At 40.0% G+C, this 25,019-nt stretch overlaps 1 protein-coding gene and 1 long non-coding RNA gene across 3 annotated transcripts in view; one reads left to right on the top strand and one right to left on the bottom strand.

Annotated features, from left to right (window-relative positions):
• Positions 1-12,874: 12,874 nt before the first annotated feature.
• On the top strand, positions 12,875-21,827 carry LOC147328069 (uncharacterized). 2 transcript variants are annotated; one of them, XR_015129915.1, is made up of 5 exons: positions 12,875-12,979; positions 18,487-18,658; positions 18,941-19,115; positions 19,927-20,022; positions 20,108-21,827. It is a non-coding gene; the product is annotated as an uncharacterized LOC147328069 (long non-coding RNA). The 2 variants fall into 2 exon arrangements; XR_015129914.1 differs by lacking the exon at positions 12,875-12,979 and having other exon boundaries at positions 18,123-18,658.
• Positions 18,135-25,019, bottom strand: part of LOC147328068 (alpha-1,6-mannosylglycoprotein 6-beta-N-acetylglucosaminyltransferase B-like) — a 112,561-nt gene continuing 105,676 nt past the window's right edge. Inside the window, exons 15-17 of the mRNA XM_086296198.1 lie at positions 23,371-23,445; positions 21,318-21,601; positions 18,135-20,300 (exon numbers count right to left, since the gene is read on the bottom strand). Of these exons, the coding sequence (XP_086152324.1) occupies positions 20,102-20,300; positions 21,318-21,601; positions 23,371-23,445 (558 nt within the window). The 3' untranslated portion in view covers positions 18,135-20,101. The remainder of the gene's footprint in view (positions 20,301-21,317; positions 21,602-23,370; positions 23,446-25,019) is intronic.

Here is a 25,019-nt window from a genome sequence, read left to right as displayed (position 1 = left end):
GATTATCAAAGATCATCAGGCCTTCAAGGAAAGGAATGTCGACGTCATAAAAAGTAGATATTTTATATTTTTTATATTTTTAACTTCCTAGGACCTGGTGTTCACATATGTGGACATCATGTTTTGGGTTGTATAGACCAAAATACTAAATTTTGCTCTACAAGGGCCTGATATCCACTTAAGAGGACATTATACTGCCACTGTTCTATTGAAAGCAAATGTCCTCATATTAGGATCTCATTTTTCTCAGAAACAAAAATCAGGTTAAAAAAAAATAAATCACGTAATTCTTTGTTTTTACATTCATCAGGTCCCAGTCATGTCCAATGTACATAGTACAACATAGTTGCTACATCAACACATTGTTCCAATGAGCAGCAGCGACCAGTGTTTATCTACTGTAGTCGCTTATTTCTGCATATGTGGATTAGACCTGAGAGTACGGTGCAGATGGAAGCTTCATATTTTTTTCCATTTTTTTCCATTCAAATCATACACAGCCTCTTTAAAGTTGGTAATACAGAGTGAAATAAGAGAGTAAGTATTGTCCCTGATCTTATCTTTTGCTTCAAGTGAGACAAGTATGTGGATGTCAAAGTAAGAGTCTGGTTCTATTTCTGGATCTTTCAGACAGGAGATGTCATGAAAGTTGTGGATCATTCTTGGGGCTTCAAATATAATGAGTGACACAAGAAGCCATTAGTTCTGAAGAGCTTTCTTTTCAGACATTTTAGATATGATCATGTTGATGTTTTAAAAAAAAAAAGCTAGGAGACAAACCTTAAGATCTACTGAAATGTCCTTTCCCTTCCCGAGGACATTGAACTTGGCTGTGAAAATAAAATTTCTTTTTCAGTTCAGATTCCTTCAAACTTTATTCAGAATGAAGTTTGATCAGTACTAGAAAAGGCATCATTTTCTGCTTTCCATGTACTGGAGATTTTCAGTATCTGCTAGTGAACACTTCAGTTTATTGTGTTTCACTGTAGGTAATTGCCACTTTGTGTCTTTGTGTCTCCCTGTTTTTGCTTCCTAGTTGTCTGGCTTGTTTGCTTTGTTATTATGTGATCTGGTCAGTTTGTGACAGGCATGTAAGGCTGATTCAGACATCAGAGAAAAAGTGTTGGAGGGAAGTTAAAAGATGCTCTCATTTCTGTCCTTTTCAAAGGAGCCTATTCATCTCCTCAGCCCTCCTGCTGTGCACCCTCACTGGGCAGAATGGACACTAAGGCCTCCTATCTACCAGCTTGCAGCTCCTCTGCTGTCTTTTATCCTATCTTCTTGCAGTTGTTTTTTTTTTTTTTTTTTTAAAGTATCTAAAACAGCTTGAAAGAAGATAAGAAGAAAGAGACTATTTGGAAACGACTCTCCTTAAATCCCTGCTTTTAGCTGACTGAATTGACCTTGAATTTTATTTTCAAATGTATTTGTTCTGATGCATGTCAGTCTTGGAGGTCACATTTAAAAAGTCAGCTATTCCTGTTGGCAGACTCTTCTGTGGTCGCTTTGACAAATATGAAGAGAATAACCTCAAAGCTACAATACCAATATAAATCAATACATCCAGTATCTCAGCCCATTGAGCACAATGTGATGGTCAACAGTGCAAAAGCAGCTGTAAGCTGCTTCGCCATAACCTTGTACAAAATCTTACCAATAAAGTGTAACTGTGAGATTGGTTTGTAACTGCTAAGAAGCCAGGGGTCGAGCGTTTCTTTCCTTCTTTTTTTAAGTGGTTAGATGATAGCGTTCTTAAAATAGACAGGGATTTACAGGGTGGAAGCAATACTCTGAAATGTAGTTTTCAACAAAGATGCATGGAGTTGCCAGTTATGGAGTGGAAGGAAACTCATCTTCAAAATAGGAAATGAAAGGCTGCCAGACCTTAAAGAATTTCTTGGTGTTGCCCTGTATAGTAAATCTGAGATGTTCTAATTTGAGGTGTGCCATCACCTCCTCCACCCAGCGTTTATGGGATGGCGGTGTTGCCTTTATCCAGTTAAGTAGAATCAATCTCCTAGCCAGCAATGAGGCGAATGCTATTGCCTTCCTCTGAGAGGCTGTTAGTTGAGTTTCCCTCGGTGCCACACCAAAGATGGCTGTCAGAGGCATTGGTTCCATATCCTTATTAGAAATGAATGAGAATGTTCTAAAGATGTTAGCCCAAAAGTCTTTCAGCCTGGAACAAGACCAGAACATGTGGCATAAGTTGGCTGGTACCTGTTTACATCTGGGGCAGGTCGGATCGGCCCCCTGGTACATTCTTGCCAGTTTCTCCCTTGACAAATGCAGTCTGTGCAACACCTTGAACTGTATCAATCCGTGTCTCACACATATAGAAGCAGAGTGTACTAGATCTACAGCCCCCCCCCAGTCAACCTCTGAAATGTCCAGCCCCAATTCTTCCTCCCATTTCCGTCTTACATTGTCCAGGGAGGGGGAAGCCACATTCTGAATATGTGTATATAGCGTGGAGATTGTCCCCTTAGCAGTCGGATCTGTGTCCATCAACTCGTCTATCCATCCGCTTTGTGGAAGCTCGAGGGAGGGGCTGAATGACTTTTTCACAAAGTCCCGAACCTGGAAATATCTAAAGTAATTAGTCTTGGAGGAGATTCCATAGTCCTTTTCCAGTTGAGCAGCAGATATAAAAGTACCATTTTTAAAAAGATGTTTGACACATTCCACCCCAGCTCTATGCCATTCCCTAAAGGCTGTTCCCCCGAGGGCTGGGGGAAACAAGTGATTTCCATAGATGGGAGCAGACAGGAGGGCGGTTCTGTTTTTAAAATGTGATCTGAATTGAGTCCAAATTTTCAGAGAATGAGATACCACCGGGTTGTTTGTGTAAAGATGTTTGCTCAAGGGTAGAGGAGCGCAGACCAGGGAGCGCAGGGACACTGGACTAGAGACATACCTTTCCATATGAACCCATATTGGGGTTTCATCCTCATCCAACTCTTTGACCCAAAATAACAACTTATGTATATTAGCAGCAAAATAGTAGTGCATATAGTTCGGCAGAGCCAGACCTCCCTCTTCTTTCTGTCTCTCAAGAAACTCCCGTCTTATCCTGGGGATAGTTTTTTTCCAAATAAAGGCAGACGTACATTTGTTCAATTCCTTAAAAAATGATTTAGGAATGAAAATCGGTATCGTCTGAAATAAATAGAGGAGCCGCGGCAGTATAATCATTTTAACAGAATTTACTTTCCCTGCTAATGATAAGGGGAGCGACGCCCACCTTTCCATATCTAATTTCGCTTTGTCCAGTGCAACTTTAAAGTTATAGTCCAGTAAATCTTTATACTTACTAGTTACATTAACACCTAAATATGCGAATCTATCCTTATGTATTGCAAAGGGATAGGCCCGGAAAGAAAGTTTCCTCGCCTGTTTATTAATGGGGAAAAGAACACTTTTGTCTAAATTAATTTTATAGCCCGACACCCTCCCAAAATCTTTGATAATACCAAGGGCCACCGGGATACTAGTGGCAGGGTTTGAAAGAAAAAGGAGGAGATCGTCAGCATACAAGGACAGCCTATGGTTTTGTGTCCCCCTTTGTATCCCTACCAATTCAGCAGCCTGTCTCAGCATCATCGCAAGGGGTTCAATTGCCACATCAAAGAGCAGGGGTGACAAAGGGCACCCCTGTCTTGTTCCCCGGAATAGAGAGAAGGGTTCAGATACGATATTATTCGTTCTCACCATAGCCTGGGGGCTCGAATAAATTATTTTAATCCATGAGCAAAATGTTGGACCAAAGCCGAATCTTTCGAGGGCCGTAAATAGATAGTAATACTCTATTCGATCAAAGGCTTTGTGGGCATCTAAGGATATCACAATCTCTGGCATAATGTTATCTTCAGCAGTATATACTACATTGAACAGACGGCGGAGATTGCTGGAGAGTTGTCTACCTGCAACAAACCCTGTCTGATCAGGATGTATTATCTTACTTATGACAAGCTCAATTCTAGCTGCCAGTACCTTGGTCAGTATTTTATAATCACATCCAAGTAAACTTACTGGGCAATATGACTCACATTTAAGTGGGTCCTTATTCTTCTTAAGGAGCACAGAGATCAAGGCCTGTGACATTGTTTGGGGCAGAGCTTTTTTATCAAGAACTTCCTTAAATACTCTGCAAAGTAAGGGAATCAGTGCGGGAGCAAATGTCCTATAAAACTCACTTGGGTACCCATCAGGGCCCGGCGCTTTTCCTGTCTTCATACCCCGAATTGCTTTGTCTATCTCCATGACAGATAAGGGTTCCTCTAACCTATCTCTATCTGCTGCCTCTAGTGGTGGTATTTCAAGGTTTTCAAAAAAATTCTTCACTCGGTCCCTATCATTTATTTCTGAGGTATACAAGTCCTCATAAAAAGATTTAAATTGATTGTTAATCCCCTTCTGATCTGTAATTTTATTACCCACATTGTCTCCTATCTCTACTATCATACCAGCAGCTGCTGATTGTTTCAGCTGGTAGCTCAGGAGTTTGCCGGCGCGCTCACCATGCTCATAGAGATCTTGTCTCGACCTAAGGTATAAATCCTCCTCGCGCTGACTTGTCAGAATGTCATATTCAGTCTGGAGCAAAATCCTTTTTCTATGCAGCTCCTCAGATGGAGTCATAGAATTTGCCCGGTCAACTTCTTTTATTGCTGTCATTAATTCTGTGGTACGTTTCATTCTTCTTTTCCTTTCACCAGCACTGTATGAAATAATTTGTCCGCGTACGTACGATATTTTGATCACTGTAGTGCATTTATGTTTATGTTTGTTCCCAAACTCCTCCTACTTAGCTGGTTAAATGTTGATGAAATATAGGATAACCAGATTTGTGACATATTTTTGATTATTGAGTAAATTTGAGATACAAAGCAATGTTTTCTTTCTTTTTTCTGTGTACCTTTTTATATAGAAACTGTGTGACCGGGGCCGGTTTATAAACTCACACGGTTTTTACACTTTTAAATCCAGCATAACTTTTACACATTCACATTACACATATGTTTGAAAGGTCACCAGAGAATTTAAGAATTGGCAAGTTCTTATTTCCTGTCTAGTGCACCGTTACCATTCTATGCCATTAACTGAGGGTGAAAGATGGGCCCAACCATGGTCCCAAACAACCATGATTGAAATAAAAGGTCACAAGTAGTTGCTGTGAACGCAAGGTGTGACTTTTCATTCCATTGAGCTAACATATTGCCTTGTATTTTTAGTAATTTTCATCTTAATTTCAATTTTTTTTTAATTAAAAACCTCTGTTATTGTTATCAATGTGGGGCTTAAATTGTCTGACCTGTAACAAAATGTTGTAAGTTGTGCCCTTTCCTCTCTCAGTGACCGTGTAAACGTGCAGTTTTAAACACTGCTCAAAATATATATTATTATATATAGTATATATAATAATAAAATGTTACTCAAACATCCAACGAAAAGTTGGTATGACCACAGCTTTTCTCAGCTTGGTGCGGTTTTTGAACAAATCTCGGATGAATTGCTGTCACTGAAAGCACTTCACTGACGTACGCTGGTGCTTGTCCATGAAGGGCTCTAAAAGTCAAAATCAGAACCTTAAAGTGGGCCCTGAAGTTAATAGGCAGCCAGTGCAACAGAATTATCAATGCTGTGATATGTGAGTACTTGGACGGCTCAGTGAGGATTCTCACAGCGGTGCTCTGAACAACCTGCAGACACTCCAAGGAGGTTTTCTTAAGACAAGTGCACAGAGAGTTACATTATTTGCAATGTGAAGGCATTTTCAGCTACGGTGCTGTTTTAGATGCGACTGCTGAGGGGTTCAAACTGTGAAATTTTCTAATACTACATAAAAACTAAAATGTAGATACTACCCCCCCATTCCTTAAAAACTATTTTAATTTTGTTTTTGTTTTTACAGCATCCTCTCATGAGCATCAGCTGACTGTTACTCTGCAGTTAGCAGTTTATTTACCATTTTATCTCTGCATTTGCCTAACTCTCCTGTTACCACCTCTGCTGCCTTTTTAAATCAGGTTCTTTCCTATTTTTTACCATTTCTCGCTCACTCTGCCTCTTATTCATTCTCTTCCTCATTACTGCAGCTCCCCGAGGGGATCCTAATCAGTTTTAGCTGGCCTCACCTGCACCAGCTAAGGAAGAGGATGGGAGAAGGAACACATGCACATAGAGAGGGAAGGGAAAAGGAAATGACTGAAAGAAGAGTGTAGGCGAGAGATGGGTGAGAAAAAGAAGAAAATGGTTAGAGAGGAGATAAGAGTAGAGGACTGCTGTGAGGTTGGGCAGGTACAAAGATGTAAGAAATGAATTTGAAAATATAAGCACATGCATATGTGCACGCACACCCCTGCTTAGGTGTTCTGTGCACAGCTTGTTATACGCTGCTTTGAGCCACACATGGCCCGCTTTCTCATTTATAGATGATTGGGAGGGGCTGGAGAGATGGGCTGGAGGAAGAAAGAGAGGGGGATTTTTTTTCTCCCTTTCTCACCTGTTCACTTGAGGCATTTGCCATTGATTTGCTTCTCTTTAAATATTTGAGCGGCTCTTTTATTTACACACTGATTATTTATTCAGGCTCACGTCGATGCTCAGGAGGAGTCAGCCAATTACCTTTGCATTATTGACGAGGATAGTTTCGGCCTCTTGTGGCTACAATCTCTTCCTCCCTTTCTCCTTCTTTCCTTCTTCTAACCTCCTTCTCCTTCTTTGTTCCCTCCCCTTTTTTTTCATGTTTCTCACAATTTCTAACAGCTTAACTGCCATTAATGGCTCTTATTTTTCACTCGCCCACTCGGCTGGGTTCGGACATATTTATATACAAAACACGAGTGATGACAGCCCCATCACACCATGTCACAAATTAACAATGACTAATACATACATACACACAACAGCTTTCTTTTGTTCTCAGCGTCTGTCAGCCCTGGTGTTCAAGCACACTTGAGGTGTAAATCCCCAATCACTGCGTCCTTTCACTGCCAGATTTGTATTCAATTTGTATATTCACTTTTCCCACAGCGTCACTATTCAAAGGAACCTCAGTACATATAGCAGGAGGTGAACACTTCATCACTTACAGTCAAAATTTTATTAGGGCAACCAACAACGTTTTCAAATTGGAGACACGTAAAGGTGTTGTTAGATTGCCAGTCTAGAAGACAAGGGGCAAAAAAGCTAAGCTGCTGAAAGCAAAGGTTTTCAGTTTCCCACATTTATATCATTTAACATGCATGCATACAGACCCTTGTTCCACCTTTTATAATCGATCTGTACATGTTTGGGTCCAACTCTGCACACAGCCAAGAAGAGGATGCAGTTCAGGCAAGGGGCAGCCAATTATAATAATATTGCCTTAAAGATTCGAGCTAAAAAAGCATTTTTTCAAAGAGTGACTCAAATGAGGCATTGCATCAAAGCCCATTATAAGATAACTGAGGGTTATTTTGAACTGTGACTTATGCACAGCCAAGACTCTAAGAATAAAAATATAGAACTGGGAATTAACCTAACAGGTCCCCTTTAGCCATCATTTTTAGTGTGGAGGGTAAATGGAAAAAAAAAAATGTATCGTTACCAATGTTGCAAGGTTTTCCTAACACACAGTCTCAAACAGGAGATAAACCAATGACAAGACTGTTACCCCTCCTCCCTTTTTCAAATGGGACCATTTTCTCTCAGCTATCAAGTTTGCTGCAGTTGGTGCATCAAAGCACAAATGGAAAAGGACACCTTTATAATGCCAGATGCTTCTGACAAAACTGTTGCGTTTAACACCCTACAATGAGAACAGGTTGTCAACAGTAATGCAGACTGCCTTCAGTTCAGTAGTAAAGTTGGCATGTGTTGCTACGTCAAGCTGTTGCCTACATTTGTACACAAGCTAAGATTCTGACTTTAAATATCCCAACAATGGCCTCTGATGTCTGTGTGGAGGTTTCTGCTGCTACAGATCCAATCACTAACAATACACTATAGTCAGTTTAAATGTTCATGAACTGTAAACCTTCAACGAATCCATGCATATTTAAGCAGAAACCAAGCGGTCTCGAGTGTGAATTATCTGTGTTGGCACAGCAGGGGAAGTTTCTTTACAGAAGGAAAGAGTTGGATAACAGTGCATGAGAGGCGAACGGGAAATTGACGCGCTCCACCTTGATATGAAAAGCCCAGCGGGGATCGGACCACATGACTAAAAGCTCCGGATACATCCTTCTCCTCTACTTCAAAAGGCAGTCGGCTTCATTAAAGTGCTGCGCGAGAAAAACACTGGAGAAGTACTACAAAGAGATGAGTGTTTGTCTTTACATTGAGCTCACACTTCCTCTTACTTTCACACATTGACACAGCTAGCCTCATTCACATATATGAAGTAAACCGCACAGAAATGTAACAGCTAATGTGGTTTTTATAATCAGTGGCTTTAAATGGACAAAGACGTGTGCCGAGGTGAAAGTCTGAGGAAGGGGCAATTAAAATCAGTCTGCAGAGTGTCAGACTCCCACACACACACATACACACAGGTTTGGTGGGCAAATTGGACCTCAGAGAACTCCAAGAGAAATGACACACAAAAACCGCACAATAGAGAGGACAAGAGAGCAAGGGAAGAAAAGGGTAAGAAATCAAAGTTTGGATTTAGGTTGAAAGCTGACTTGTCTTTATGAGTTTAGACAATACAGAAAGTGTGTGTGGTATATAGTGAATTTTTACAAGCCATCATAAATTCCTACAGAGATGTAAAGAGCGCATGTATTTGTGTGCGCAGGCTGCTGTGACTGTCAAACTCATGTCAAACTGAAGCTGAATAATGGCAGGTTCTGACAAACATGTTTCCCATAAATTTATATATTTATTATCTTTGTTAGCTCCGTAATTATTCGGCTGTGTACATCAATCTGTTCCTGTACTGATTAATTATTGTTTAAACTGAATAAATAATATGCTTGGATGTGGTTCTAATTCAAATTTCTTAACAGCTGACAGACCAAATAGGACTGATAACAAGCTCATTAATGCTGCTTTGTAGATACAGTCGCCCACACAGCCTGGAAACACTGAAAACAAGACACTAACATAAATAAGAATGAGACGCTGATGTGAACAGAAAACACACACACACACACACACACACACACACACACACACACACACACACACACACACACACACACACACACACACACACACACACTATATTTCTTCCAGTGTTGAACTTTAGTGTCATTCTTAGGTACTTCAGCTTAGCTTGAATATGTTACGTCCTTTCTGATTTGGTTGTAGTTTTGAGGGAGTTTATTGTAATTAATATTCACTACATTTACCTGACAGCTGGAATTACTTACTGATCCCAAAATACATGTATCAGATCTGGCCAGTAAAAAGTAATGCAAATTTCCATACACATTTTTTGTTGGTTCTTCAGTTTTCAGTTATCTTATTTTGTCTGACTAACAGTGTGAAAAACAGATATATTGACTACTGACAACTCCACGGCTTTCCCTTAACCTCAGGTTAAGAGCCTCGGTGTCATCCTTGACAGCTCACTATCCTATAAATCTCACGTCAATCATCTCACCCGTTCGGCCTATTTCCATCTACGCAACATTAACCGATTACGTCCTTCTGTTTCCATCATTCGTTCATTCTTGTTCATAGTCTCGTTACCTCCCGCATTGACTATTATAATTCTTTCTTACATGGTCTCCCCCCAAAATCCCTCCATAAGCTTCAACCCGTTCAAAACTCTGCTGCCTGCATTATTACCAGAACCCCCTCCTACCAGCACATCACCCTTGTCCTTCAGGAACTTCACTGGCTCCCTGTGAAATTCCAAATAGTATTCAAGCTTCTTCTGTTCAGCTTCAAGGCCCTTGCTCCTCCTTACCTTTCTGACCTGTTAAGCACTACCTCTTCTGCGCGCTCACTTCGATCTTCTTCTTCTATTCAACTTGCTGTGCTTTCTTTCTGCCTCAGCACCATGGAAAGCAGAGCTTTCTGCTGCTCTGCTCCCAGGCTGTGGGACTCTCTACCCCAGGATATAAGAAACATTCTCTCCGCCAGTTTAAATCTCAACTCAAAACCTGTTCAAGTGTGCATATTCACACTGAACTTAATGTTTGTTTATCTTGTTTTTGTTATTGTTCTTCATTTTGTCGTGTTCTACAATGTGTTTTACTTTATTGTTAAGTATCCTTGGGAGTCTAAGGTCCTTCTAAAGAAAAGCATCTGGAGTTCTTTAGGTTTCTTGAAGACGTTTCACTTCTCATCCAAGAAGCTTCTTCAGTTCTAAGAGCAACTGGAGGAGGATCCCAGATTTTAAGCCCCATAGGAGTATCCCCCATTTGATCCTCTGCCTAATCATACGAGCCAAGGGGTGAAAAGGGGTGTGGGTCACAATCAGCCAAGGTTTCAGATGAACCCATTGTGAAACCTAGACCCACCCTATCATGTGATTTACTGAGGTCAAATTGCCCAGGATCTGAGTGAGCGTTTAGGCGTCTGGGAAGGGATCTCAAAACTGGATTATGGATGGCAGACATCTGGTGTCCTTAAGCCACTCTGTTCAAAGATGGCCATTCGCAGTGGATATAGATGGCTTCTTTCACTTGAAATCTTGGCTGATTGTGACCCAGTCCCCTTTTCACACCTTGGCTCGTGTGATTAGGTGTAGGATCAATAGGGGATCCATGACTCTCTTGGGGATACTCCCATATGGCTTAAAATCTGGAAACCTCCACCAATTGCTCTTGGAACTGAAGAAGCTTCTCGGATGAGAGGTGAAACATCTTCAAGGAAACTTAAAGTTCAGACGCTTTTCTTTCCAAGCTCCTTAGACTACAATGACCTGGATGGCTGAGAATCTTCAGTCCTTGGGTGTCTTGAAAGGCACTTTTAAATCAAATGTATTATTTATAACATTACTAACTGAAAAGTGCTGCAAATATTTACAATGAAGAAGCAAATTCAGATAACCGTTTTTGATTAATGAAATATTTGTCAATACATTTTCTGTTTTTTTTTAAACTTTTGACATTATTCAAGATCAAAAAATACTGTAATATTCATACTTGAAAGTTCTCTCCAGACATACTTGAAATTATATAAAAAATACTTTTCTTTCTCTTGAGGTTTTTCCTTTAAACAAATCATCTCATTTTAGCTATTTATTGGATAAAATCTCCAATAAAAGCATAAAAGTCTGTTGAGAGCCAGTGTCTGTAAAATTCAAGCTTCAATGTCACATTTTTGCTATACATCGAATTGATCTACCAAACTTTCTGTTCAGACATTTTACTCCACCGGCTGTTCAAGGTTGCCTATTTGCATGAAGGCTACTTTGTGCAAATTGGGAAATCAGCACAAGTATAAAATCTCTGAAATTTGCAAAACAACATGTTGACTAACCACTGCTGATGTAAAATTGATAAAGATTCTGGAAGTGAATTTTTTTTCCACTCAAAGTTGGTGATAAATGCCAAACAATATCCTATGCTGGGTTTTTTTTTCATAATATAGAAGAACATTTGCCAAGGTTAAATGCAAAACATGTAACTTTTACTAAAAACAACTTGGAAAAAAACAAAACAAAAATCGGTTTCTGAAATGATAAAAAATTAAACGAGGTCACGATACTTCCCAGATCCAGTACGTAGCTTATGAGAAAGAAAAGCAACAGTGTAACTCCTAATTAAAAAAGGCAGAACCTGAGGTCGGTATCACAAAACACGATTTAAACCTTTTCAGGCCTTTTCAGGGTTACCACTGAGGGCTGACCAAGCCTGCTGGGGTACATTGCCATGGTAACTCATGCATACTTTACCTTCTGTTTAGCAGGTGAAGAGGAAGGAAGTTTTCAAAGTAAGGTCAAACATTGTTGTCTTTCTTAAGAAATAAAGATTCTTATGGTCAACTTTGTTAAAAAGAAATAAAATTAATAAACGTTTTATCCTCCTATATGCCTTAATATGCCATCCTAAAGTGAGTCACCTACTTGTGGGACCTCCATCAAATCTGAATGTAATATAAGCCACAGAGAATAAAAAAAAACACCTTATTACAGATAAATATTAATCTATTGCAATAAAAAATTGCAACCCATCTGAATCTGAGTATTTATACTCTTTTAGCTTTCACTTTCAGCATGTTTTGCTCCTTTTCTTCAAATAGACCTTTTTAATGTCGTTGGTCTTTTATTGCTGAAACACTTTCAGTCCCAGTTGTGATTCGGTGTAAAAAAAAAAAAAAGAATGCAAAATCTCATAAAAATGAACTGTGGCTATTAAAAGAATTAACAATAATTTTCTTACATTTGATTGATAAATCGATGGCCTCATCAGTTCCAGTTCTGTAACGTTTGGCTGCTTAGAGGCTTACAAACATAAATCGTGGGCGTTGAAGCTTGCTCTGATGTTGCATATGACACCAGACAAGAGCTGCCAGAGGGCAAGTGGGGCGGGGGTTGTACACTCTGGACAGCTCCCCACTCTGTCGCGGGGCCAACAGAGAGACAGACAGACGACCAATCACACCTACGAGCAGTTTGTTCCTAGATTGTGGGAGGAGATAATTCACAGAGACACAGGGAACATGCAAAATCCACGCACAAAAGTGGCCAGCCAGATGGTGGATTTGATCCCAGGACCTTCTCACAGTGAGGCAACAGTCAGTGTTGGGGAGTAACGGAATACATGTACCGCCGTTACGTATTTAAAATACAAAATATGAGTAACTGTATTCCGTTACAGTTACCGTTTAAAAAGGTGGTATTCAGAATACAGTTACTTTGTTGAAATAAATGGATTACACTGCGGTACTTTCCTGTTTCATTTTGTCGCGGGCCAGGACTGTTTGGGTTTTGTTTGACAGCTACGTTCTGTTGTTCCAGGCGGCAGCGTTACGGTTGCCATGGTTACAGGGCGACGCTCTCTCTCTCTCTCTCTCTCTGCGACTGTGTGTTTCCTAGGTGAGAGAGCGCCTTTTCGTTGTTGTTGTTGTTGTTGTTGTTGTTGTGCTAAGCTAACAGGCAGAATGCTACAAGCATAGCTCTAAAGAATGTAGCATCATGGGCAGTGTAGTCCGTGTTGCAGAGAGAATGGACTGCCATACACGTTATGGGTCTGTGAGCGCGAGGAGGGAGATAGAAAAAGGGGAGTCGAGAGGTTGGAGTTGTCATCGAGGAAAAACGGGAGCTGGAAGCATGTAAATATAATAATAACCACTTCAGCCAAGCTATTAAGACTCGACTGTACACCGTGTTCGTGTTTTCCTCCGAAAACAATAAGTTCCGTTGGAGCAGTCTTTCAACGCCTCTCTCTGTCTCTCGCAAGAAAAGTTGACCCACACAACAAAGTAAAGCTAGTTTTCGGCTACGAGCCGACAGGGACCCCGCCGTATTAGTCAGAGGTCCCTTTACTACAGTTCGGAGTCGCGGACCTTCAGTAATAGTAATAAATCACATGGCAATAGTACATTCACGTTGTTGTAAAAAGCATGATAATATATTAAGTAATCCAAAGTATTCAGAATACGTTACTGTCATTGAGTAACGTAACGGAATACGTTACAGAATACATTTTGGGGCATGTATTCTGTATTCTGTAATGGAATACATCTCAAAAGTAACCTTCCCAACACTGGCAACAGTACTAACCCACTGAAATTTGAAAAAAATAAATAAATTAAAAAAAAAAAATCACACATGCACCTGCCTATTGAACAAAAAGCAAAATCAGAAATATTTTTACTGAGAATTTTAGTCACCTGCGAGGCTCCTTTAAGCAGGAAGGCAGGTGAGCTGTTTTCACTGAAGGAGCCTTGATTAGGCATCACCATCGGTGATCAGCCATTTTCTGTGCAAAGGTTTCCCACTGTGGATTTGCACCTCAGGTAACGTTTGTTTGTTTTTTTCTTATCATGTTAAAGAGAAAAAAAGATCCCGACTTCCACTACTATCAGATCTTTAGCCTTTAAAGTCACCATAGAACAGTAACAGCTTCTTAGTAGAGAGGCAAAGAAATTCCTTTTTGTCATTTTATTTCAAAATAAACGCGCCGTTCGAAATGTTTATTTCGTGTAAGTCAGTCTGGGCGGCGCCTTCAGCTAAGAATCATTGTGGATACTAAAAACATTCTGCTGAAAATGTATCCTGAGGGTATTTAGAGGAATCCTGTTTACTGTATATGCTCATGCTCTGTATGACACGTTCTCTTTCTCTCTCTCTCTCTCTCACACACACATGCATGCACACACACACACACACACAAAAGCACACACACTAGACACACTTGTCCTTCAGACCCAAGTCAAGGTTTTTTGATGGGGGTCCTCCAAAGAACAGGAGTTGCAGCTGTTGAACAAAGTCCCCATATAGTTACCAGGCAGCCATGTGTTAAGTTTGAATGTCACCCTGAGAGCAGAGAAACACTATTAGAGAGATAGATGAAAGCTCTGAGTTTATTGGCTCAGATTAATATCTGATGGCTGTAATAAAACTATGCAGAGTCTTCAGTGGTGTGGTTTCACATGCCTGTGTATGCCTGTATATCAGGACCTGGTCCGTGACACTGAGACTACTAGAAGATATCAAATTAAGACAGTAACCACGTCTCACATTAATGGAGCTAAATTTACCTCAATTAGGTAAATATGAATCATATTCATAACCAATGTTCTTTTTTTTTTTACATAATTTACATCATTACAGGCTTTAAAGCCTCTGTGAAGGTGAAAGTATTGTAAGGTTGATGCAGCTGCTGTAGGTGTGGAGGGAATTGTAATTTTCTGACTATCACTTATCATTTTTTTTGGATGCCATGGCCAGAATCTCTCTGTAGGCTCTGTGTTTTCCTGGAGTCATGCCCCAGGTGTTGTCCAGGAAGTGACATCACCTGACGTTCATCATAATATCCATGTGAAACCAGGCTTTTTAAAAATGTTTTTTTCTGTAAAAATTAAACAAACAAGCTGTAATGTATGAATTTGCACTGATACTGTAAGCAGATTTGTTCAGGATTAATGGAGCCAGCTTAGCCCTTTTTTGGTTTTCCAGTGTATCTGCTATGAAATTTACTTTCAGTATACAGCTTCATATTGAATGGTTTGTAGTGGGAGTGGCAATATTTTTTTCCATCTAAGAATATGTCCAAAAATACTGACCTCCCTTGAAGTGGATCAATGAAGGTGAGTATAGAGCAACAAAAAGAAATCAAACACATAGTCCAGGCAGCGTTGTTTTCTTCAAAACCTTTTAGCTACGCAAATGTGCTTAGCTCTAGTGCTCAGCTTTTACTTCATGCGAATGAATGAATTTATGAGGTGACATCTTCAGACATTATGCTCATAGATGTTACTGGAACCTTTCCATTGGCTGCAGCCAACCCCGGCTCTGTGTCCACAGAGAGAAAGAAGTGATTTTCTGCACAGGGCCTAAGTGCTTTTTTATGATGATTGTAAATACTTCACTCAAGAAGATGGATGAATTGCTGAGATGAAATGTATTCATTGTAATTGTAATTGGCTCTGGTGTTAAATTGAAATCACGGTGAGCTGGTGAATGGGGTGACATTTTTTCCCATGCCAGTACAGGTCAATGAGGATTTGATGAATCTACTTTAACATTCACACTTTTGATTTATTATTCATTGAATTTTGCATTAGTCATTGGGATTCAGACCAACAGCACTGCTGTACCTCTAATCACACACACAACCCATACATATGACACACTGTCATAATCCGATAGTTAAAGTGTGTATCTACTACTCAGGTCTAGCACGAATTAGTTCCTATTATTACCAAGTTAAAGACGTACCAAACTGAAAAATTCAAATTCAAATTACTATTGATTGATATTTAATTTCATTAGCTATGCCACTTAATGCTCATTGGACAAGTTTTGCACAAACTGTAAATACCAACTTGTCTTAAATTCTCTAAATATTAATACTTTTCTCTTTTATCCTCTCTTTTAGTAGTATTATTATTATTACTGCTATTTTCTTGTTATTTTCTTCTTAATATAACTGCACACTTTATATATGCTCATGTAAAGCTGAGGAGCAAAAGAATTTCATTATGGGTAAATGTGGCTACACTCTTTATCTGTACATGACAATAAAACTTGAAACTGTTTAGGGTTTAGTAATTTAGTAATGTTACATTAATTTTCACCATTGAAAGTCGAGTCATTCCTGCTCTAAAAACAGTTTACCTGCCAGACTCAGTGGAAATTGTGCATTCTTGTAATCTATTGTAACTTTTGAATTTTATCTCAATGACATCAGAATACAAACATCTTTACTGCTGCTACACATTTAAGGCATTCGGCTCAAACCTCAACGAGTGCAGCTATATAGTCAATGATACCAACAGTAACATATATACATACGCACACACACATATTTATATGTTAGCCATGAATATATGAATATTTCATTAATTAACAGTTATTACGTGAGTTGTTGTTGTTGTTGTTTTTATCAGTATATTGTATATGTATAGTGCTTGACAACCCAGAGTAAGGTTTACAACAAAAATGGCCCAATTTAACATTCTCTCTCTCTCTCTCTCTCTCTCTCTCTCTCTCTCTCTCTCTCTCTCTCTCTCTCTCTCTCTCTCTCTCTCGCTCTCTCTCTCTCTCTCGCTCTCTAATTCGATTTGAATCTGGGAAATTTTGCCTCAGACAGTCAGAAATATTATAATTCAGATCAGTACATTTACATATTTTTGTATCTATAAAAAGGAAGCTGACACTTTCGAGACTTTATCAAAGGTGTGAGCGTCACAGCAGAGGCCTTTGTGTCAAAGTAGCTGAAGATAAAACACAGAAAAACATGAAGGTGATTTTCCTGGCCTGGATTTTATAAAAACATTCTGCAGTAGATCAAAAACGAAAGAAAATCATTAATCAACTTATGAACATTACCTCTGAAGTTACAGCAGTTTTATTAGAGACACGGCTTTGCATTTTGTATAATTTTTAAAAAGTTTAAATTTGTTCAGTAGCCTATTGAACGTCAGAAATTAGGTTTTCTTTTCGGAAGTAAGTAAAAGGAAAAAAAAACATCGGCCAACAGCGCTGTAAACAAAGGTAGTCTTGTGCGTAACAAGCAAGCGAATAATGCAGAAAACAGATTTCGGGGATAGACGGGAAACTGTTCTTGAAGTACACTCAGAAAGAGAGAGAGAGAGAGAGCTGTGCATGAAGTGTGATTTTATCGTGGTGGAAGCAAAACAGCAAAAGTCAGAGGGAGTCCATGACGATGTTTATGTGAAGCGTAGTTTGGATCTTCTTTTGCTGCTGGTTCGGTCAATATTGTTTGGAGAGAGATAAAAACTAACAGCTTCAGAATCAGCGCAAAAAGGGCGTGAACACAAAGTGCGGACCCGCCGAAACATCAGAATCAGTGAGCTGTCGGCTTTCAGCCCCGACCGTGTCCGTGCCGTCAGATAAGAAAGGCGACATCTCACTGATTCTGATCCGCAGGTCCGCGCTTTGTGTTTATGTCTTTGTGCAGAAGCCGTGTACCTGCGCTCATTTACTGTTTTAAATGTTTGGTGGTTGTCAAAATTGTGTGACGTTTCACCTGAGATTCTGGAATTTTGGGCAAAATACATTTATATAAAAAAAAATCGATTCAGGATTTTAATGAATCGATTTCACGTTATCCAAGCCAGAATCGATTTTAATCGATGAATCGATTATTAAAACCCACCCCTACTAAAGTTACTTTAAATAGTGCACATTACATGATGCTTGCTGACTGGATGGTACCAGCTGAGCAGTGAGCTCATGTAATCTGTACTGGTCAGAAATCCCTGTCCACAATGGCCAGGTGGATCACGTACAGGTTTATAGCCAGACACTAAATTTAAGGATGATACACAAAGCAATACGTTTTTACCTTTTTACCTTATTTTTATCTTATTAAATGTTAATTGAAGTCATGACAGCACTGAGGTCCAATCAATGAAGCAACAATTGAGGTGAGTGTTAGAGGTGTCTAGGTATATGACAGGATAATAGGTTGGCTGTCCAACATCTACAAGAGAATAACATCCAAAATAACAAAACAACAGCACCCCCCCCCCCCCCCCCCCCCGCCAAAATGTTGCAAATTACTAAACAGGAGCTACTGTGAGTGGTTATGCAGAGGGTGCATTCAAGGATGCACACTTTTCTAAGATAACCACCTACCATACTGAAAAATTCTAGCGTCATCTGTAGCATTAAGCCCTAACTCACAGAAGCAGGAGAAAGTTTAATTACTGACATTTGTTGATGAGTCTGTCTTTGTGGCCTATGTAGATACCATACCTTGTATCAACTGTGTGCTGTTATTTGTCAGAGCTCAAATCTTCGCAATTCACAGTACACAGTAAAAAATCAGATTGACAAAATCAGATCCTCCAGTCAGATGTCCACACTGAAGTTTGATTCTTTAATGCGACTTCCTGCTCCCCCCTCTGTAGTGTGCTACCTCACTTCTTATAGACTCCTCTGAACTGTTTTGGCTGTCAGCTTTATGCGAAAAAGATCACGTCTCTCCCTGGAGGTGGATGAATAGATGGAAATCTGGATGAATGTGAACGCTGGGATGATTTTAACAGATGGGATGAGGAGCAACCCTGGAGCATAATAAAGGTAGGAAGAACCTAAGTAAAGACCAGACACAATACAAAACCCACATTAGCATTTTGATCCATTCTTTTTTTTTTATTTTCTGATTTTTCCATCACAAAAGCCCGGAGGACTTTTTAAAAATCCAGCTGAAGGCTCTAAAAGCTTATTTATTGAAAAATAATCTTGTGCCCTTTATCTTTGTCCTCTCTTCTCCTCTTTCGTTTTCTGACCAGAGATGATTGCATTGAGTGATGTTACCTCAGACTTGGGTTTCAGTCTGATAAATTATTCTGTCCATCACAGGAGGAGGGGAGAAAAAGCTGGGGAGATAACCTGGTTGTCCATCATCCTTTGTCCATGTGCAGAGAGGAGATTGGATATTGACCTGAGGTTGCCTTCTCCAAGCCAAGATATTTGAAGACTTTGTCATGGAATGACAGTGTAGTCCCAATACTCTGCAGTCACATGCTTTTAAAGGGTATATTTTTCAACTGAAACCCCTTATTTTGGTGGAATACAATTCCAAAAAAATGAAATGTTGTGTATAATATCATCAGTCAGCATCTTGCAGAAACTATTATCCTGTACGTTTTTGTGAAAGTCTTTCAGCTTTGTGAGCGTTAACCCAGTCTCTGGACACTTGGAACCACTCGAATACTATTTTAAAAAGGTTGTGGGTACTTTGAACATGTAACATATGTGAACCATTCGCAGAGCACCTCCTGTGCCACTTAAACCTTTCTAATTAATTGCCTCCCGAGGTGTTAGAACAACATTTAAGTGCTGCGTGTGCTCTGCAGAGATCTGCTCTGCATTTGCAAAAATAGGCAAGTGCTCTATTTATAATTATTAAGGTTGATGCGTGCGGTCCTTTAGCACAGAAGAGAGTCATACACAGTTTTTTTTATTTAAATGAAACTACTGGTTATAACTTATTTTGCCAGGACCAGCTGGCGTTTGTTTACTTCTACCTTAAAAGGGGCGCGTGTAGTCTGTGGATGTTAATTACTCATATCACAGAAACTGTGAAAAGCTGTAAGTTTCACAGCACTGTGCTAAAAAAATGAAGGCAACACAATCCCAAGAATGAAAGCTCAGTGTTTTGCTTGCTTTGCCTGTGAGTCACTCTGCTGCAGGTGTAGCCAGTAAAAGATGCATTTCATGGCACATCTGCTTCTTGAACGGTCCACATGTTATGTGTTCAGTGTAGCCAAAGTGTCTCCAGTCTGTTGCAGTATAACATCTGTTATAACAACTACAGTCATCAAATATCCTCTGATACAACCCAGGCTCAGTTCCAGTGTAAACTCTTTAAATCCATGCATGCTTCTTCGTCACGAGCCTACATTTACTTTTCGAGAGAGGCTGGCTCTCTGCAACACCAGGTGATATGTCCCAGCTCTACACTTTCTTCTCTTTCTCTTTGTCCATGTCTTTTCTGTCTGTCCTTCACGTGCTCTGTCATTATAGACAGTCTCTGCACAGCGCCACCTGCCCATGGCGGAAGTCCCTGCAGGGGCAAAGACGTCTGTATTTAGGGGAGTGTCCTGCACAGCTGAAGAGTAGCGGTTCCCTCTGAAGGCCACACTCCTGCCGCACCACCGAGAAGGCTGGCAAGATGTGGTTAATCTCAGAGTCTACAACTTCACACTGTACGTCCAACCTGAGGAGTGAAAAGAGCAGCAGAAATCTAAAAAAAGAGATCACTGAGATTTATCAAGAAGAAAAGACGAATAATAAAATTCACGGTTTCATCTCAGACATGTAACAGGAAAATGGAACTGGCATTAACCTGAAAATAAACGGGGAGCAGAAACAAGGAATGGAAACGAGTTCACCACTTTAATCACAGACGAACGAACGGGAGGAACTCAAGTGAAAAAGCTTCGGGGAAGATGGAAAAAACTATGGAGCAGGTATGAGACATCAGCATGAAAAGAGAAAGAGAAACAAAGAGGAGAGGCACTGTAAACCAAGACAGATAGAAAAACAACAGAAACAGAAAAATACTCGAAGGATGAAGTAAGAGCAGAGAAAATGAGTTAAGGCTGAAAGCAGTCAGGTGGGAAATGCTCGAAGGAGAGGCTCAACTGCAGACAGGATTTCTGTCTTGGAGCTTGAGAAAAGGAGATGTCTGAAAGTGAAGTTTCTGGATCAGCAGCCATGGGCTGGTACAGTAAACTAAATAAATATCAGAGTCATACTAAGGTCAGAGACAGCCTAAACTGTACTTAGTGTCAATCTTCAGTTTAAATAGAACGTTTTGAACTCTTAATCATTTCCAAAAATCCAATTTGTTATGTTAAAATTTGTACAATAGAACCTTTTTTCATTTCGGCTGGTTCAGTGGTTTCACAGCCTGCAATCAGAACCACCATCCTTCAAAACCACAGCTACAGATATTATTGCATGGAGTCTTTTAGATCACTCGTCTTTGTTTAAATTTGTGTGATGTACACAAAGATTGCTTGGTTGTTTCAAATTCTCCTTTTAATTTAATTTAGACATGACAGTGTTTCTACCACAGATGGTACTCCTCAGGTAACGCTGACAACGTGTGATGAGGTGTTGCTTGGTAAGTTGTAGGAGTGGAGTGTTTGATGAGCAAAGCTTGATAGTTGGGACTAAACACTTAATTAAAGCCTCGCTAGCAGGCAGTTTGTACTCTCGGCTGACCTACCTGCGCAGAGCCTCCTTGTTGTTGATGAAGCGAAAGTGAGCGGGTTCACAGATGAAACCAGCTGACTGGCAGGCGTCCACACAAGACTGGCCCTCTTGAGATACAAGCAGCCTGAGGGAGCTGAGAGGAGGCCAGGCAGAGGGAGCTGTCACATTGGATGCCCAGCCAAGAGCTGTAGTGTTGGGCAGGGGCACAAACAGAGGTCCCATCATCCTGCTGCCACCAGCAGACCCCTTTCTGGAGAGGTTGGCTGGAATGAAGGGAGGCTCTGGGGCACAGAAATCCTGGAGGTGAAATAAATACAATAATTTTAAAAATCAAATAATTGTAGAACTGTAAAATATTACCAGACTAAATAAACCTGAGTGAGTTATTGCCTTTACAGTAAAGTAAAGTGGCACCAGGTAAGTTATAAGGCGCTGCTCCACTATCACAGTTACAGGCTATATCCAATGATGTAAGAAACTTTCATACAAGCTGCTTTTACCTAACGGCTGTACTCGAAAATGTGTCGACAACAAGAGCATAGAACCAGCTGCTTCTCAGGAGAACAGCAGCAACAGCTTCAGTCCTACACAAGATGCCTTAAGTACTGAGTGTAGGTCACTCAATTCTGTGCCTTAAGGCATCCAAGCATGTGCATTTGTCAAGTGCAACACACACTCACCAGTTATGCTGGTAAAATGAAAGCAAACAGACTTGAGGAGAACATGCACAGAGCACATGCTAATGCAGAGTTCTGCTTCTCAGAAGACACATTAATATTTTATACCGATGGAGAGAAAGATGTTAAAAGATATTCACTCAAATGTTATTTCTAATTTTAAAGCACATGTGCAGTTGTGGCTTGGGAAGTTGCTCCAAATCAAAATATGGTTGTTTCTGATTAACGTAAGTTTAACAACAATAAGCACAGTGATCCAAGCATATAGAGTTATAGTTAAATGCAAATGGCAATTTTACATTTAAAAAAGGTGTTTTGAAAAAAATCATAAATATAAAAATATGATAAAACCTGTAACATGTGGAAAATGCGACAAAATCATGACGCTGCTCCAGATCAGAGTATTACTATTGCCAAAGGCTTTGTTTTCTACATTATACTAAGTGAAACATTAGAGAGTGTCAAGGGTGGGATAACGCCAGCTGAAAGTGTTACTGAAGCCTGTAACAAGGTGATGTTCTGACAAATGAGTATTCATGAAGTACTCAGACCCCATCCATCTTTGAACTCTGCCTTCATTTGCAGCTCAGCTACACACATTTAAATTTGTGTGACTGCAGCTCAGCGTTCAAGCTATCACCCTGACAAAATCTGTCCCGACAGGAAGACAGAAACACCTGCCGAGCAAAAATAAAAACTTGTGGTAGTTCCTGTTAAAGTAGATCTCTTCAGGATCACATCTGGCCATGGTAACATTCAGAAACACACAGGGAGACTCGAATCACAAGGCGAAGGCTATGCTATGCTACTGCAAACCAGCTGCAGGAAGCGGTTCCTTTAGAAAATCCAATTTGAACAGAAATGTAATTTAATGTTCTCCTGTTAGTCTTTCAACAGCTTTCTGGGTCCAAAACAAGCTGCAAGTCAGGAGTGAATAAAAGTCACTGAGAGAGCTTCTGTGGTTTGTCTAACATCTTGTGGGGGGCTATAAAAAAGTGCTTTTACCCTAGTCCTTCATCATCATTATTCCCACACTTGTGTTCTTTTTCCTTACTCATCCCTCCTCATTAGTGTCAGGAGACCTTCTGCTTTAAAGCCGGAGGGCAGATATGTGGCTCCTAATGAGAGTTAGCATGTCGATTAATCGCATGCCCACATACATGGGGTACATAATCTCACACGCACACACACACAGTCCTAGATACACGACGTCCTAGGTGCTGAATGCACACAGGCGTGAAATATTAAACAGTGTAAGGGTTCTGAAAGCTTCAAAAAAGAAGGTATATAAATGAGAGCAAGAGCTGACTGAAGACAAAAGAAAAGGAGAGTATAGGCGAAGCGCATATGTGCAGACAGTGAACTGTAGACATTTGTAGCGACACTCACCTGATGCTGTATGTATGCATGCACTCTCTCGAGCATGCCCTCGCAGGTGTATTCATAAGGCAGATAAGGCTCGACCTGAGAATCACACGTGAAAACACACAATCATCACCACGTTATTATTGCCACATTTTACTCGCAGTAAAGTGTACTTTTCGTTTTCCTTCCGCATCATTGTTCTCAGTAATTGCAATGAATTGTCTCTTCTCCTTGGTAATTTGAGCTGACGAATGTTTCTATTGTCAGGTTTCTGCGAGGCCTAATCACAGTATGTCACTGCTTGGAAAATCATTAGGCTTTATTTGCATACCAATAGATCATCTCCTCCTTTGATGTGCTGGTTCTATAACTAAAGCACACTTTTGATTGCTCTAATTAGAGATGAGCTGGAAACACCATATATCTTTTGTGTCTCTTGCTAATACCAACATGTTCAATACTTGTTAACAGACTGTCTGACACAAAAGCCGATGAATACGAAATAGTTGCAACTGCAGTGCTGGGATTAATAAAAAATGAATTTAGCAGATTTCATAAAGTGCTAGACAGCTGATATTCAACAGCCACACTGTACAAAGACACAAGTTCAAGTTTTATATGAACTAAAATGATCCTGTTACACACTCCAACCAAATGAAAACACATTTTTGTATTTCTAACTGCAAACACCAAGCTTTGCAGAGATTGAAGTGGATTGTCTTTATGACCTAATGCAAAGACCTGCCTTTGTAAATGATACATGACTCACTAAATTGCATTTCCTATGTGAAATCAAAGCAGTCTAATGTTCAACCATCTGTGAAATCAGACTTGGCCCATTTCAAGTGAAAACCACTGAGAAGCAAACATGCAGGGATGGTGCAATTTAAAAAGCTACACACTGCAATCTGATCAAAGCCTTATGCTAATCTACTTTATAAGCAGGAGCAGAAAGCAAACATTTGAACAAGGACAGGCACACAAGCGTCCTGCAAAAACAATCAATGGACGTGTCCTTTTTCTAACAGCGTTCTCATTCGCCTTTGCTTAACCAGGCATAGTGACCCAGGCCACGTTCGCATTCACAGGTGCGGCTTTGAGTGGAGCTTTTTGAAAAGGTGCTGGCAACACTGGCAGCGGGTGGAAGCAAAGGTTTCAGGTGTATGAAGGCATTTAGCACTGTTTTGCTCTATTTTTTATTTTTATCACATTTGTGTAGTTTAGACTTGTGACCTTCTCTTCTTTAAGTCCTTTCTCTTATCCTTGGCTGATGTAGACTTCACTCAGAAATCAAATAGAATGAAAATCCCATTTGCATGGTTCGCTAACTGAGAAGATCTATATGATTTTCTTGGGTGTTGTTGTTGGTCTCATAAATCATCCTATCTCCAAATTCTTTTAAAATATGTGTTTAACAAAACCTTCTAACCAACTAGAGTCCAGAAAGCTGTGTTATTGTTTTTTTTTTTAGCAGTTTTGACAATCACCCCTTTGTGGTTGTATACCTCCACCAATCAGTAAAGTTGGAGAAGTTGGATCCTTTATTCAGATTTGGACAAATGTGAAATATTGCGACGATGGAAGTAATCACTTGAAATGAAGGGAACTGGTCTTCTTTTTGGTTTATGAAGGCATTTCACCTCTTGTCCAAGAGGATTTTTTCAGCTCTGAAA

The sequence above is a fragment of the Aulonocara sp. 'chitande type north' Nkhata Bay genome, linkage group LG6 (genome assembly GCF_057382095.1).
Source record: "Aulonocara sp. 'chitande type north' Nkhata Bay isolate Kocher_YH1m ecotype deep benthic linkage group LG6, A_spYH_male_GT1.1, whole genome shotgun sequence".
NCBI lineage: Eukaryota > Metazoa > Chordata > Actinopteri > Cichliformes > Cichlidae > Aulonocara > Aulonocara sp. 'chitande type north' Nkhata Bay.
Note: the sequence above shows the minus strand (reverse complement) of the source record. Positions and strands in the feature narration are given on the sequence as shown.